At 31.9% G+C, this 17,945-nt stretch overlaps 1 protein-coding gene across 1 annotated transcript; it reads right to left on the bottom strand.

The window, feature by feature from the left end:
* Positions 1 to 208: 208 nt before the first annotated feature.
* LOC131161324 (gibberellin-regulated protein 3-like) lies at positions 209 to 1,539 on the bottom strand. Its single transcript, XM_058117014.1, has 3 exons — positions 1,380 to 1,539; positions 1,096 to 1,159; positions 209 to 735 (listed from the first exon to the last, which is right to left on the bottom strand). Exons 1-3 carry the CDS (start codon positions 1,485 to 1,487, stop codon positions 557 to 559), a joined length of 351 nt encoding a protein of 116 aa, XP_057972997.1. The 5' UTR covers positions 1,488 to 1,539; the 3' UTR covers positions 209 to 556.
* Positions 1,540 to 17,945: the final 16,406 nt, after the last annotated feature.

A 17,945-nucleotide genomic window follows, 5' to 3' on the forward strand; every position in this document is an offset into this window, starting at 1 on the left:
ATCTTTTCACTGATGTCATTGATTGATAAAAAAGTTTGCATTCACTTTATGGTGACAGTACATATATACATGGACATTCACAACTATGGAAATTTCATAAGTTGGCAAACATTATAGGGTATTATATATGTGATCAACTAGAGGCAGCAAGACTGAAGAAGAAACGTATAATAAGAAACAAAGGCGCACGATTAAAAAAAATAAGGAATGAAACAAAAGTATACTAGCTCAATCTTTTAACTAGCATGTATGTTGGTCGACCACTTGAACACAATAGATGGATCCAATCCTAAATTGATCTATACCACGAGCCACGGGATCGAGGTTTATTTGCTTTTCTTTGCTTGCATTATCACACACACACATATTTATATATAAGTATGACCATATATAATTAAGGTACCACGTACCATGGGATCAAGGTTTATTTGCTTTTCTTTACTTGCATTTTCTCACACACACACACACACACAGACACATTTATATATAGGTATGACCATATATAATTAAGGTGCGCATAATGTCGAAAATGGATGGGGGCGTGGGAGAGATAGGTTCATGGGCATTTCGGCCGACCACCGTGAGTTTTCATATTGGCATAGCAAGGGCACGTCTCTTTATGCCCGAAGGTTCCCGGAGGGACACAGTGGCACCTATGGCAGCACGTATTGCATGCTCTATTGCATGTATTTTGCCTTGCATTCTTGCACCTGCCTTTGCACTTCACGCCGCAATCTGCACGCACATTCATGCATGCATGTATATCTTAGTGAATGAATTTAATTTCCTTGTATGATCAATGGCAAGATTTAAGAATGCGTGTTGTAATATATGGTAATCAATTGATTAGGGTTTCTGAGTTAAGGTATGAAGTGTACGCACAAGAAAAATGTATGAGTTGTAATAGTTACATGTTGAATTTAAGAGTTCATAGATACACTGTATGTTAGCTAGTTTCTTGTATATGTTAATCAATACTTGCTTTTTACCAAATTTTTGTTTAAATTCAAAACCTAAATTTTATGGAGTCAAATACAACGTCATTATAGATGCATGACCAATTAATGGATTTGTATGAAATTAAATCACTCTTACAATTGGTAATTTTGGGAGAAATCGGAGGAGGTGTATTAAACTCACTAAAACCGTAGGTCTCCATCTGAAACAATAGAAAGAAGCCTTCGTTAGGTTTTCCGGGAGTTGTATTTCGGTTGTGTCCCAATTACACATAGGAATAGTGAGCCACACAGTATTCAGGCACGCCCAAATTACAACTCCCGAAATAATCATTTAGAAAAAAGATAAATTTCCTATTAGTAAATGAATAAATCTAATTGCACTATCTATTTTAACATTAGAATATATCAGTAATTCCTTACATTGGTTTCAGATGACAACAAGCTGTGAGCCCCAGATGAAATCGCTATGACAATGCACGAGATTGCAACAAGAAGCAACGTTGCCTTGGCGCTGCTCATGATTCCCATCCCTTGTGGGAATTCCAATTCCCACCGGCAGTATGCTCTTAATTTTCCTAGAGGTTGTGGAAACTTGGAAATCCAATTCCCTTAAATAGGCAAAGTGTTTGATTTCGTGTTGCAATAGTTTTAGTCTTGTGATAATCAATGATGACGCCGTTGGATCTCTAAGCTGCTTTACAAACTAAAGACAAAGGTTAGGCCCCCATCTTTTCCTAGTATTAGTTTTACAGCTTGTTTTAGATTTCAACTTGCCTCCCTTTCTCGAAGCTACTTATGTCCCTTTAATAATAATAATAATAATAAAAAAAACTAGCTCATTTTCTTGTTTTTATTTTTATTTTTATTTATTTTTTACTTTTTTGAGTTTGGTAAGGTTTCGGAAGTGTTGAAATTGAACAGTAATGTTCAAGAAAAACCAAACGAAAAAAATTGCTCTACATAACTCTACATGTTCTATTATGTATTTTGTTAATATTGATGCGAGATCGTTGATAGCATAAAGCCTCTTAAGAGGCATTTTAGTGGTTAAAATTTGGAATTTTGATATTGAAGATGTTGAATTTGAATTCTAAGAGAGATAAGAGATATCGGATAAAAAATAGACTCGTATAATTTTGACTTAATGTGAATCTCGGATCGACCCAATAAAATTGTCGTGAGCATAAAAATAATACGCGATATTTTTTTGGGCATAGTGTTACTTCTTACTTTGTAAATAAGCAATTACCATTCATGCTTCGATAAGAGAGAACAACTTGTCAAAGTTTGCTTTGACATCATTGTTGGCTAGTTGCTTTCCAACATTGTGTACTTATTTTGTTAAGCCTTAATTAAGAGAGTGTATTTGGTGTTTAAAAATTGGTGACCATTTAAATTATTATCAAGCATAGCTTCAAAGATCTTAATTTATTACTATTTTGCATAAATTTTTAAATAGCAATATTTGTAAAATAAATTTAAAGATTTTTGATAATCATATGCATTATTACGTACCCACTTTAGTGTTTCTGTTATCTCTCATGTTCATTTTTTAAACTCCCCTTCACTTAACTACCCACCCATTGCTTTCAATTAATTTTCACCGCTCATCCATTCACGCCCGACAGGTTGGTCATCATAATGACTTTCTTTACTAATTACATACTTGTCAATATCAACTCTTTTATACGAATAGCTGTCTCTGTCTCCCTTGTAGATATAAACGCGTAAGGAAAATCTCATTTTCATCAATTTTCAATCTTCCTTTATCTTTATTTTCAAAAAAAAAATAATGAAAGAAAAAGTCCACAATGCACATGCACAATAGTGCGTTTGCCATGGAAGCAAAACATTAGTAAGGTTGAAACTAGTTCTTATCCTTGATTAATTCTTAATTAACAAGCACACTTCTAATCCATTCCATACAATTTTTCAAAAATTTCCATGTAATTTGTCCTTACAATTTTATAAATTTTTGTTTGAACTTTCTAAATTTCATTTTACTCTCAATTTGTTCCATTTTAGTATAGTAAGGGTAAGATAAATGTTTGTCAAAGTTTCTTAATCATTTTGCTTAGGTTCAATATTTGTTAAATAAAAGAAGAAGATTGTGGCAACAAAGATGGGTTGTCCAAAATGAAATAAAGTCTTTTTATTTTCTCAAAGGAAGACTATTTGAAACCACTCTCGAACCATCACACGGATTCCAACACAACTGCCCGAGTTGACACCTTACTTTGAGGAAAGAACCTGTATAATTCAAAATTTTTAATGTAAACGTTTACTTTTTTGAAAAGTTGGGTTTGAGAATCCAGTTATTATTAGATGGAGATTTTATTATGCTTCAAGCAATCCACAATATAGAATGACTAATGTGAAAAAAAAACTCTCTTGCATTTTCCAATAGGATACATCAAGCACCCTAGATTTGAAAGAAGCAGTTTTAAAAAAATATTGAGAAAGATGATTGGATAAAAATTTAATTTTAGAGTCTATATATCATAGTCAAGACGTTGAAAATTTATGCTAGGATTTCATTACTGGCTAATAAAAAACAAGGCAAGTGAGGGAATTCTAAGGAAGATTCACGGAACAGAAATACCAAAGTCCAACTACCTCAACAAGTTGTTTTGTATTGTGAATGACCTCGAAATTGCACAGCGGAAATTAAACGCAGCAATTAATGAAGAACAAATATGAAACACACACACACACACACACACACACACACACACGTAGTATATATGAAAACAAGAACAACAACGCAAAGATTTGTGTGGTTCGGCAATGCCTATGTCTATGGGAACAATCGGCAAAGTTTTACTATGTAAGTGTCAAAGAACATACGATACAATCACTCTTACAATGATCTTCCACACTCAGAATATACTCAAAATGATAAATTTATAAACACATTGGAGGTTTCCCTCCAAATACCCAACCAATTTAATGTTCACATTCAAATTTTGAAAATCTACGATGGGTTATCGAGCCAAACCATCGACTGTTTGGACCAAATATACAATTGTTTCAAACAGAATGCAAATTGTCTGAATTTTGGAGCCAAAAAGTCGACTATTTGGTCCAAATAGTCGATTGTTTCCCTGCTACTCCTTAGCACATATGATTTTTCCACTAAGTCTTCTTCCTTGTTTATGCAATCCATCAAGTATATAAGCCACAAAAATACAAAAATCTCCACCTTGATGAGTATATGCCTCTTAGGAGAACCTGAAAACATAGCTCATTGCTCCACCTTGACCTTGGAATACTAGGTTGGGTCTGTTTCCCTTCTAGCACTTGGAGACATAAAGCAAGTCCAAGCAATGCTTGAAATTTTCAATAGTAACCAGTTTTGTTAAAATGTTCGTTGTGTTTTCAAATGTGTGAACCTTATCCAGTATAAGTTAACTTGAACTAATCAATTCCCGAATCCTTTGGAACCTTATATCAATATACTTGGTTCTGGCATGGTACACTTGATTCTTCGGCAAGTAGATAGAGCTTTGATTGTCACAACGTAGCAGTACCCCACTTTGTTGTTTACCCAACTCTTTGACCAAACCGGTAAGTCATAAGGCTTCCTTTGCAGTTTTGCTAACTGCTATGCATTCAAATTCAGTTATAGACAATGCTACCAAGGATTGTACCATGGACCTCCAACATATAGGTCCTCCCACAAGGGTAAAGACATTACCCATTGTAGACCTTCTGTCATTTATATCCTTTGCATAATTAACATCAACATACACTACAACTAATGGACTATCCTATTGCTTGCCAAACATTATGCCATAATTAGAAGTACTTGTAAGTCTCTGAAGATCCATTTGACGACTTCCTAGTGCTGTTTACCTAGATTAGAGAGAAACCTACTCACCACACTCACTTAATGTGCCAAGTTTGGTCTTGTACACACCATGACATACATTAAATTCCCCACGTCGCTAGCATAGAGGACCTTTGATATGTCCCTGATATCATCATTCGTACTTGGGCATTCAATAGTAGACAATTTAAAATGACTTGCTAGAGGTGTACATACCAGTTTAGCGTCAGCCATGTTGAACCTTTCTAACACCTTCTCCAAAAAACTGTCCTGAGATAACCACAACCTCCCTGCAGTTTTGTCCTAGTGAATCTTCATCCTAAGCATCTTCTTGGTTGGACCAAGATCCTTCATGTCAAACTCTTTATGCAAAAAATCCTTTAACTAATTTACCTCAGTTAATTCTTTCATAGCTATTAACATGTCATCGACATACAACAATATGAAAATAAGAGAACCATAATCAAACTTATTCACATACACATAACAGTCATACTCACATTTTCTGTAGCCTATCCTGATTATATAGGAATCAAATCTTTTGTACCATCACCTTGGAGACTGTTTCTGTAATGCCCCGACCCCTTACATGGGCATGGAATGCTACTAATCCATTCATTTACCTGATAATCTATATTTTAATGTCATGTACGCAACAGAAAATATAAATATAATCTCCACAAATATAATACCAGAGTTTACTATTTCTATCTATAATCCAAAATAACTATTCATCATCAGTATTCTTATATATACACATCTAGTATTCACAATCATCCATATCTCAAAAAACTTAAAACATAAAACATAAAGCATAACTTAATATATATCCCAAAAATATATTATCAAAATTATACCATTTTCCTTTCTATAACCCAAAAAAAATGTTGTAATAACCTCGAACTCCCTAAGTCCGATCTCGTGGAGGTCTTGAAAAAGATAAATTCATATTCGGGTGAGACACATCTTAATAAGGGAAGAAATAATATATTAAAACAACGTGTGGCCAATCATTTACAAATCATTAACATAATTTCTGGGAATCATTTTCTGTTCTTATTTAAACACATGTAAAATATTTTACTCACAAGATTACTTAAGGATAGAGGTGATTACTAGCCCATATAAGTAACACCCTTTTGCTCTGATACTTTAGGTAACCCAAAGGTCACAACTGAAGCATACCACAGCACTCACCTTACTCAGTAAACCCTTAGGTAGTGATGTAATCTTATACTCACACAATTCATACAAAGGTTCACCAACGAAGGCCCCGAGAATAAGGAAATCTACTCGCCCATATAAATAGTTTCCCTCTGCCCTGATACGTTATCCAGTCAACTGCTACACTTGATACAACCAGGGCACTCTCGCCTTTCTTAGTAAGTCCTCGGGCGAAGAGTTTGCCTCGCCCAAACTGTAACGACCTGCTTAACTTATCATATAATAATATATATTTAATAATAAAGTCAACCCGAACTCATGTGTAATGGGACACATCTGACATTCATAGCGAAAACTTAAGTAGCAGTAAATATAAATCACACTTTCATAACCATAAAATACAAATACCAGAGTCAACTACATTCCTAAATATTTGTGTTTATATTCAATCTCCAAAAAAATACAAAATATATATATATCTAGGAACCCACAACATAAATCTACTGTTCTTAGATCAAAACTTACCCTCCTAACAGGACAGTACCACACTATCTCAATGGTGGCCTCGATCCGCTGGTCTTTCTGGGTGGCCTCAATCTGCCGATGCATATTCGTATGCTTTTCATTTTCAGTTTTCCTCAAATGCTCCTACATATCTAATGTCTCTCTCTCTCTGCAATTAGAATGAGGGTTTGTCACCTCCCAAATAGTTAGATTGTCCACCACTACATTGTGTAAACAACTTTAAAAGGTGTTGTTTCTAATTGGTTTGTTAAGAGAAGTGATGATTATAGGATTACTTTATTTTTTAAGATTTGTGGTTTGTCATTCATCTTTGAATTAAAGAGCTTATAGTTTGTATTAGAGTCAAACATGAGAAATGCTTTAGGTATGCAACCATTGCCTTCACATCCCCCTACCCCCAAAAAAACTAATCAATTTCACCAATCAATTAAAGTTTGCTTCGAATTTCATTCTATGATTTATGATAACTAGCAATAAAAAAATCCTCTGCTTACATTCCAACAATGGCCTTCTCTCCCAACACTTACAACCAAAACTATATATAGTCATATAAGTAGGTTGAGAAGTGGAAGGAGAAAAGTTTTGATGGGAAAATTAAAATTCATCTAGAAAAGAAAGAGACTAATGGAAAGAAGAAGGATTATTTGGAGAGAGCCATACATTTTTTAGGGATAGAATTGAGATTTTATTTTTGTCACTTTTGAGTACTATCATCATTTTGCCTTTAATCTTTCATTAGTAGTTTAATTAAATTAAACGCTGCTACCACATGAAATCTAAGCTAGGTGAGACCCTAGACCTGTCTTCTGCGATCACTCCTTGCTCGCGGAGCAGCATACTGAAAAAAAATTTGTACTATTCCACTCTTCCCTGAAGCAAAGCAAGTAAGCCATTGGGAGAGGAGAGAAAATCTTTCATGAGAGACGAGCAAGTGACAGATTGAGCCCCAACTTAAATGAACGGGCATTTTCTGAGACTAGCCCGCCTTTGATGCCACATCTTCACTTGCCTTCAAGCAGAAAACATCCATTTATTTGACATCGAAACTGAATCCATTGATTCAACAGATGAATTAACTCAATGAGTCATTTGTCTAACTTACGAGTTAATATTGACTAGATCAATAAATCAATAGTAAAATAATAAAAGCATCATATCTACAATATCTAAAGAATCACTCCAAGAGAATATGTTTGTGAGTATATGCATACACTCACAAAAAATAAATAAACGATTAGAAGCATACATTATAAACTCATTTGTACTATAACATAGATCGTGAATGCTCTTTAAGCACTCTATTGTTTCAAACTTAGTACTTATGGTTTTTTTCCATGGCAAAAAGCTCAAATGACTCCAAAAAGTTGGGAAAAAAAAATCATTTAAACGTCTGCATACAACATACTAGTAACGGTTCGAACCACTTAGACTTTGATAAAAAAAAAAAAGAAATTTAATTTTTTAGAGGCTTAGATTGTGTTTCTAATTAAGAACCCAATTCAATTTTTGGTCTTGGTCATCGAATTTTTAAGTATTACTATCCGGCCATGTTGGGTTTAATAACTCTGCAAAGAACAAAAAGCCTAAAACAAGGCCCATAAAAGAAGTTGGGCTCATAACACAACCCAAATTTAATGAAGGAGGTTGAGTTCTAAATTTGTTTCACACTAAAGCCCGTAGGGTTGTTGAACTCTGATCGTGCCCATGGGCTCTTTCTTTGGGGAATAATGAGCTGTCCAAGCCCATCACTTTCTATGCATCATTTTGTCATCTTTACTATTACTCCAATTTTGGAAGTTTGAATTTTTGAATTTTAATTTTAAGTTATTTGGGTGTGACGCGAATAAATTGATTTACAAGTTTATTCGACTGAAACAGATAATTACAAATCCAAATTATGTTTCAATGAATATGTGAGTATAAACTCAAATTACATACTTTTCAAAATGAGACTAGAAAAAGAAAATATTATCAAAAAATAAAAAATAAGATGAAATTAATATATAACTCTATGTTCTAATTTAAAGCCGATCATATAATAAAGTTGATTTGCAGGATACTTGAAGAGGGGAAAATGGTCTTTTGAAATATCAAGAACAATAATATCAAATAGAAGCGTACGAGATTCTATGTGCAATCCTACAAATCCTCCAAATTCATAATAAGTGCAAACATGTTAATATTTATGATTTTTTTTTTGGTAATAGAGCAAATAAAATCAATAAATACCTGAAAAAGCATTCGACCTTAAGAAAAATTAACAACAAATAAACAAATTGGCATCCCAAAATTTAACTATAATTCTTGAAAACCTAGAAGTGTAAATGAAAAAAAAAATGAAAAAATTAACAGAAAGAATCCCTAGACTGAGTCAATGGGAGGAGATGGAAAAAATGAAATCTGAAAATACAAATTCAACACTCGAAGCCCATGTGTATGTTAAAATAATAGCACATAAAAAAATTAAAAAGAAAATATAATTAAAAAATAGAGCATCTAGCTCATCTCATACAAAATGTCTTGAGCAAACATAATATAAATATTTATTTCTAGAGATGATTTCTTCTAGATAGTAACAAAGTACAGATAAAAAATGGAACGTCATACCGTTGCGCACTCTTAGATGACCACCAATGTGTATCTATTACCACTATTCATTATGACCATTAATATTTCATCTTAAGATGAAAGCCAAAAGCTCCCGTATCACTAAAATAATATACCAAAAAAAGAAAAGGATAAACATGAGAAACAAATATAAGAAATAGAAGGGAAATAACAATTATGAACTTCTTATCTATATTAATTGAAGATTTATTCCATTTCCTTTATATTATTTTTTTAACGGACAAACCAAGGGGAAAGAGGGGAGATTGGAAGGGAAGAAGAAGAAGAGCATGCTCTATAGAAGAAGACTTGTTAGAGTTGTCACATTCTCTATCACTATTGACCAATAACGAGTAAGCCCTTTGTAAATAATGCTCATTAGAACTGCTTAAATAACGAGGAAATCAAAGAGACAATAAAGTAAGATAATGAATCTAAATTCAAAACCTTTAAGGATCAAAGGAGATGGAAGATTTACAATCTTATTATTGTTAAAAACCTTTTAATCGCTGTTAGTAGTTTTCAGAGCGTTTAAGGATAAAACGCGTTGGAAAACTGATCTAAGAGAATGTATTTTAAAGTGTAGTATTATTAATATTAAACTTATCACAATGTACTAAAAAAAAAAAAAACGTTACTACTTTTAAAAGTAATATAGTATTTATATAAATTTAGGCAAAATATAATATCAAATTATATTAAATTTTATAAAAAATATATAAAAATAATTAATAATCTACACCTCAAACACTACTTTACCTTATATTATTTTTTTTATGTGCAATGGTGGCGAGTCATGCATGAGATCAGAAGATATATCCTACCTAATGAAGTTGAAAATGCAAGTATCACAGGGGCAGTTGTGCGTCACTTTGTGCATATGAGAATATGAATTTGACCATATCTAAGGCAACTATATAATGATTATTGAAATATCAAAATCCTTAAATAGTTTTGTTTTGACAATTTATCTTTTAAGGATCCACAAGTCAAGTCATTGCATCAATCTTGAACAAAGATATTTTTCTCATAATCATTTGTCAAACTATTTAACGATATGATGAGCCCAGCTAGGTTAGCCCAAGCGGTAAGGACAACTTATGATTTTAGTGACCCCAAGGTTACGAGTTCGATTCTCCCTTAAGATATTATGTAAGTGAATTACCAGGATTTGGTGCCGCATCATAGTGTCCAAAGTGATGCTAGTGGCTGGAGTCCCTGAATTTTCAAAAAAAATAAAAATAAAATGATATGATGTTATATTTGAAAAACGACTATTATTTAAATTTATTTGGAATTGGACAAAATATAAGAATAAAAAAATTTATTAAATTTCGTTTAAATTCATTAAAATCCTAATTCAAAATTTGAAATTCATACTCTTAAATGTAGAATTACTTTCATTTGCATCAAATCTATTTGAAATTACGAACTACAAACGTAATTAAATATTAATATTTACAATCAATGTTTTACTATCATCAAAACATAGATTGAGTTTATTTCTCTTACTAATAAGTGAATTTATTTAGACTTATTTATTAAATGTTTTCTTCTATATATATTATGTTAGATTACCACTTTACCTAAAAATTTAAGCTTTTAGGTAAAGTGGTAATATAACATGGTCTCAGAATTGGTTATCAAAAGGTCTTGAGTTCTAATCTTGTTATCCGTGTTTATTATGTGGTGTTTAAAAAAAAATATTGCGTTCTGTATCATGGATGTTATATATTGTGTGTTTATCTCTTCACGTGTTGCCGGACGAGTGTTACAACTTGATATACATTATTGGTCCACAACTTAATAACTTAAAATTTTTTAGGTAAAGTGGTAATCTAACGTATTAAATGTTAATTAAACATTACATATAAGTTAAAATTGGTCCAAACATGTACGGGCATTCTCTTGATAAAGATGTTTTGAGAAGGATTCTCTTCTCCTTACTACTTCTCAAGTATTTAAATTATCATTTGTAGGCTCTTTAGTAATATACTTTTGATGCCCCAACACTACGATTATGATACAAACTAATGAAGGCATATATAATATGCTACCTTCCGTCCGCTAGGTTTATTTGTTAGGCTTTTGTGGAGCCTAATTGCATTCGATTTGGATGATGACTCGACTTTTCTTTAATGAGAGATTTTTATCTTAAAACTTAGTCAATGAGTTTTGGGCCCATTTTGTATCCCATTTAAAACCTTATGCGCAGCATATAAAATGTTTGTTTTTGGGTGATTAAGTCAAGCGGTCACACTTCGCGAGAGAGAGAGAGAGAGAGAGAGAGAGAGAGAGAGAGAGAGAGAGAGAGAGAGTATTATATCGTTGCACTCTATGTATTTTTCTTCCTAATAATATTGAAATTCCTGCAACTTCGAGGACATAAGCAAAATTTCCGAATTACGTAAATACTATCTTATGCGTGTAATTGATATATATATTTTTTTATGTGTATTCTTTTTTTATTATATTTTTCATAGGTTTCGAAAATTTATTGTTAATTCCAACATTATTGACCTTCTATACAGATGAAATTATTATGCATGAGCTCTCACTTAGGTCTTCGACATATATAAGGTTCCTGTTGAACTTTTGAATTTTTACGACTTTCCCATATTGCTACTTTTCAACTTAAGCTTTTCAATTTTTTGTGCTTACTATGAACACATCAATGCTCACTTGGGACGCATCTAGACAAGTTGTGAAAAAAAAAAGATTTTTATTTTCACTTTAGTTTTTTATATTTTATTAAAAAAAACCACTATTTATGATCTATTCCAGTTTGAAAATAAAAGATATACATATATAATATTTTCATTTCTAAATTTTCAAACAACTACAAAATCACATTTTTATTCAATTTTCTAAAAATATCTAAGAAACAAGAAATCTAGAAAAACAATAAAAAAAATAGTTTGCAAATTTCTTGTACGAATATAGAAAATAAGGTGTCACTTTTGTAATAAATGAAAATATTTTCTAAAAGGAAACCAATGTCAATTTTTTTTTATTAATTTTAATTTTTTATGCAGATCATCTTGTAAACTAGAATATATATTGTAATCCTTTGAAAACTAATGAGAAAAATTTAAAAAATATTTTTCTTAGCAAGCCCTTAATATTCTAATTAGTGCAATAATTTGGTAAGCTGGAATAGAATAACTAAAAATTGCAACATAAAAAAAAAATTGTATAGTTAAAGGAAGTAACGATGTCACGAGCCTTAAGATACCATTGGTAGAAATCTTGTTTAAAGTCATTTATGATTTCTCTAATCTACACATTAGTTGCCGTTATTTGTCCTTACACACCGCTTATATTAAGTAATCCATTGCATTATCACATCCATTTTTTGGGTTAGATAATGACATGCTCTTGATTCATCCCATAATACTTGATAACCTTTAAAGCCATATATTTTAGAGGAAAAATATAATCAACCAAATTTAAGAAACATACTAAATATGGGCAAAAAACAAAATGGCTAAACTCTTCTCAAAATTAGGAAAAAAAACTCATAGATTTCGCCAGTGATGACGATAATTTCATTAAATCAGAAGTTAGACATTATACTTCTGATTGTGCATATCCACTATAAAATTGAAGCCTTCCAATTCCTTTTATCATGTTTGGTGACCACTAATTTAATCAAAAAACATAATGGTTGATTATATATTAATGTTGTGCAAATTAATGGACAACAGAAATAAAACGATCTTACAACGCAGCAATCAAAAGTGAAATATATAGAACTACAATCACACAGATTATAATGAAAATAATAAAACAATGACACGAAAAATTACATGGCTCGACAATGCCTACATCCACGGGAGCAATCGACATTGTAATTTTCACTATCTTGTGTCTAAAGACATGAATATTATAGAGTTACAACATATACAATGTATATACAATCCTCTCAGAGGTTTTTCCCTCGAAACCCAACCTATACAACTTTCGAAATTCAAAATTTGAAAACCAACGCTGAGTTACCGAGGCAAACCGTTGACGGTTTGCTCTTGGAAACCTCAGCTTCTGTTTTCTACCATGTTTTCTCATTGTACATGTATTCCACTAAACATATGAACCACATATTACAACAATTAAGGTATCCTAATATGTGAAAGCAATATCTATAGGTTCATAAAATAAATTTCAACCATAATACTCTAATACTACTTCTTAGAAAATTTTCATAACTAAGAAACATCTTCAGCTTATTTTATGAACCCTAATCAAGTAGACTAAGGAAAGTAAATCATGACATACCTTATGCCATATCCACTGAAACAACTTAACTTTGATGTATGAACCTTTTATTTCTTTATGATCAAATCTCTATTATGGAACTACTTGAGTTTCTCTATTATTGTCCATTCTTATGTTTGGTTTAGTGATGAAGATTGTACCAAACTTCATCAAGTGATGAGAGGGTCTGTTGGCCTAAACAAGGCTTACGAATCTTAATTTTAATGATAACAAAGTAAGACTATTTAATATTCTTCAAAGTTGTGATATTTCAGGTAAAATAGATATTGAAGCCTAGCATACTTCATATGATCAGGGAACATCTTTTAAAAGCTCATATAAAATTCAAGTGATTAATATTAAAAGTTCGAGGATCAATGAAGTTCAGAACCAAAGAGACCTTAAAGCAATAAAGATTTGAAGTTCAGAAACAAAGAGAACTAAAAACAGCAATTTCAAGATTTTAAGCAGTTCAAGAAATGAAGAGAGTCAATATGACATATATTGTAAGTACTTCAAGTAGATTCATATATGAAACTTCTTTTTGAAACTCATTAGGTATAAAGAGGCTTAGAGACCTTATTTTAAAACTTGGAACATATTTTTCAAGAAAACAAATAGACATTCCAAGAATTGAAAAGCAAAGAGATATAGTACAAAAATATTTTAAAAATAAGAATTTTTGTCTTGACAGGAGCCTGACTGAAAATAGTCAACAGGTTGCCAATTAAGTGTTTTTAAAATATACAGACAGAAGGTCATCAGGCTACTGCCTGGACCTTGACAGGCGCCTGATGAGGTATTTTGAGAAGCATGTCTGGGTTTTGCCAGGTTACTGTCACCCTACTACCTGTTTTTTAAAACTAAGAAATTCAGTGATAGATGCCTGACCACAAGGTGATAGGCGACTGCCACCCTACTTCCTGTGAAAAATACCTGTATATTTTATTGACAGACGCTTGACCAAATTTCATCAAGCTATTGCCACGTGGCAGATTTCAAATTTTATAATGGACAAGTTTTTGAAAATTAGATTGTTTGGGGCGTTAAAACTTGGACACCACTTTAAGAAAACTTGGGGAACAAGTTAAATGATTTTTTACATCTATAAATAAGCCTCAAGACCAATGAATTCAAAACCAAGAATCAAATTCAGTATTCAAACTCTTTCAATTACTCTCAACACTCAAAGGCTCTCTCACTCTCATCTTGTGCACGAAATCTTTTGAGGCTTTGCTGATTCTAAATCACCAATCTTGTGCTACAATTTTGAATTCTTTTAATCATTGAAAGAACTATTCGGTGATACACTCTCTTGAGCTTCAATCTAAGTTTCATATTTGAATTACTTTGAAGTATATAGATTGAATTTGTACTAATCAGCTCTTTTGAGAGCATCTCTTGTACACATTATTTTGAATTTTGTCTTGTAGATTGATTGACGGTTCAGGTGCTTGAATCGTTGGACCGAACGAGAGGATATCGTTTGGAGAGGCACACTCTAGCCTAATTGAAGGAGTGGTTGTAACGATGTTGTTTCGCCTGGAAAGGAACTGCTATATTGAAATCCTTTGGTATTTTCTGAAGGCAAGGACATAGGCTGGGGATAAGCCAAACCTCGTAAAAACTTGGTGTTCTTCTTTACCCTACTCTTTAATTTCTGCACTATATTTATATTTGTGGATGCCAAGTGCTAGTTGTAGGGCTTAAACATTGAAGTTCAAAGAAAACTCTTAATTTTAGAAAGTACGTTTCAATTAACCGTTTGCGGAAACCCACAAGGGAGTACGTTGGTTAATTTTCGGAAATCTTGATTAAGAGAACACAATACAAACCAAATCAAAACAGGGCTTGCATTCATATTACAGCGCTGTTACCAAAAAGCTTAAAGCAATTCAATAATTTGCAACTTCTTTGTTATTTTGGTTATTAGCATTGATCATTGTATGGATGGTTTGATTGTTTAAATTTTCAAGCAAATTGTTGTGTGTTTTGGTTTTTGATTGTTAATTGATTTACTTAAGTTTTGGTTATAAAGTACTAAACAAATAAGTAAAGGATTTAAAAAGAACTTAAAATTTTTAAATAATACAATTCACCCCCCTCTTGGGAACACTATTCTACTTTCAGTTCCAACAGCCTTTTATATGAAATTCAATAACTCAATCCATCAAAGAGTTGTAAATGTCCACATATGACTTTTCCCTTCTTTCAAGATGAATGTACCTTAATATTATGTGATACATCGCTTAATGCGTATCCCCATTTTTACAACGTATCTTGAGAGACTTTTTATTAACATGATACACGACTTTAGTCATTTACTTATATTCATGAACCACAATATAATTAATTTTTAATTAATTATTTTAGAAAGATACACATACTCCATGCCATCATGACAAACATATAAAATACCAACATAGGAACATGTAAAAATTTAGACCTGGTAAAACGGATCGGGTCAGATAATTTGTAGAGGATTAGACGAATTATCGGATGAGAATATTATAATCCATATATAACCAACTCATTTAACTTGCGGATTTGTAGCGGTTCAGATCATATAATCCATGGCGGACGGCGGATAATCCGTTATTCTCATCCCTAATATAATTTGTTTTACCATCCAATGAACAATTTATTTTTATAACACAATAAGAGAAGTTGTTTTTAAAATTATAATTTGGTAATATATTAAACATTTAATAACTAATTATAAAATTATAGTTTTTTTTAAAATTTTTCAGAGCATAAATTTAGATACTTTTATTTTGATCACAAAAAAACTGAGCATTTGAGCTTGAATTTGAATGTGGGCATATGATAGTCCTAGAGATGCATATAGTAGTGCAAAAGTTAAGAGTGTGAGACTAGGCATTAGCCAATAGATCTTGTGCTAATTGATTTGATGTCTAATAAGCATGAGCATATTGGATTATCAATGAATTTAAACATTAGTTGTTAGCGGATAAGTGGATATCTATTAGATAAAATCCAAAATCCGTCAACCAACTCATTTAAAGGAAGATAAAAAAAAATAGTTCAAATCATATTTGACTCATTTAATGTGCGGATCGGTTATGAGTCAATTTAAGCGAATCAGGTTTGGTTTGGATTAATGAATTTTTATCCATTTTGTCAGGTCTAAAAAATATAAAAGCTAATTTTATTTTATTTTGTTTCACTATTGACTACCAAAAGAATAATTAGTTACTTTCTATTTTTTCTCTTTTGCCTTCTTTAATATTTATCAAATTACAAATGAATCTCAATAATAGTTGATCGATACATGTAGTGTGGCCTCACCTAATCGTTGACAAAGATGGTCCGACAAAAGAACAAAGAACAAAAAAATATAATACTACTAAAAAAAAAAAGACAAATAAATTTCAACAAAAAAGTGGAAAAACTCAATTATATGTGCAATTATTTGTTGGTGACTAAAAATAAATAAATTAATAAATAATATGAAGAGCATGTGTCCTAAAATGATATATTTAGTGAGAAAATATTGAGGGTAGGTCGAGTAAGCCTATGCATATGGTGGAGAAGTGATGTGACATTGGAGAATTTAATATGCACATTATATCCATCAATTCCTTTTTTTTATTTTTTTTATTTTATTAATCTCACTCCTTCAAATTTCATATCTATGACTTTTAATATGAAAGTCTTACACTCTTTTTGTTACTTTTATTAAAAATATAAATTTTTTAATTTTTTTGTTTGAGTACATACAAACTTTTTACTCACAATAATTTACTCATGATGCATATGCTTTTTTGTTTTCTTTTTAATTTTTATATTGTGATGTTTGTAAACATAAAAATTTTGCATTGCAAATTTTTAATAAAAAAATATAATTTAACTAGTCAAAGTAAAATTTATAAACTGTTGACCTTATAGGTCATATCCCGTTTTGATTATAACAAATATTCTGATATTTAATGGTTGATGAGTTTGTGTGTAGGATCAATTGAAAGTTTCAAATGGTGTACATGGACTTGAAAGAAATTGAAGACCCAAAATATTTATTTGTTGTATTTCAAGTAAGTTTTTATTTGGGTCTGTAATAGTAAATAAGAAAGGTCTGTAATAATGAATGCATATCATGCTTTTAGGAACTAATAAGCTCAAAAACCTTAGACTGACCACAAGTCCAAACACACTGCATGAAAAAGGTCCCATCTATCTTAGAAATAATTATCATGAGAATAGGGTGATTTCAAAAGAAAAATTGGACATAAATTGCAAATTTTATATAGTCGATCGACTGAACCACAATACACTAAAACCCTTGGTCGACCGAACCTCTCCAGGGTTAAAAAGTTGACCAGTTGGTCAGCCATCTTTAAAATGAACTGCAACGCCCTAGTTGACCGAACTGACACGTGGGAAACCCCCACGCCCCGCCCGACCAAACTTGAAGAAGAAAGATGGCCCGGTTGATCGAACATCGGAGGTTTTGAAATCGCTTCAAGCTTGGTCGACCGAACCCACAATTCAAAAATGCCTCGATCGACTGAACCTGGCGTTTGGGTCGACCAAACCTCAAGTACGGTTGACGAAACCTCTCGGGTTGCCCAAATTTTTATCGTGGTTAA

Source organism: Malania oleifera, chromosome 8 (genome assembly GCF_029873635.1).
Source record: "Malania oleifera isolate guangnan ecotype guangnan chromosome 8, ASM2987363v1, whole genome shotgun sequence".
Classification (NCBI taxonomy): Eukaryota; Viridiplantae; Streptophyta; class Magnoliopsida; order Santalales; family Ximeniaceae; genus Malania; species Malania oleifera.

Coding starts and splice junctions, on each gene's coding strand:
- LOC131161324 (XM_058117014.1), bottom strand. CDS start 1,487: ATGGGAATCATGAGCAGCGCCAAGGCAACGTTGCTTCTTGTTGCAATC. Junction 1,160..1,379: donor TGTTGTCATCTGAAACCAAT/GTAAGGAATTAC, acceptor CTATTGTTTCAG/ATGGAGACCTACGGTTTTAG. Junction 736..1,095: donor TTCTCCCAAAATTACCAATT/GTAAGAGTGATT, acceptor ATGTGCGTGCAG/ATTGCGGCGTGAAGTGCAAA.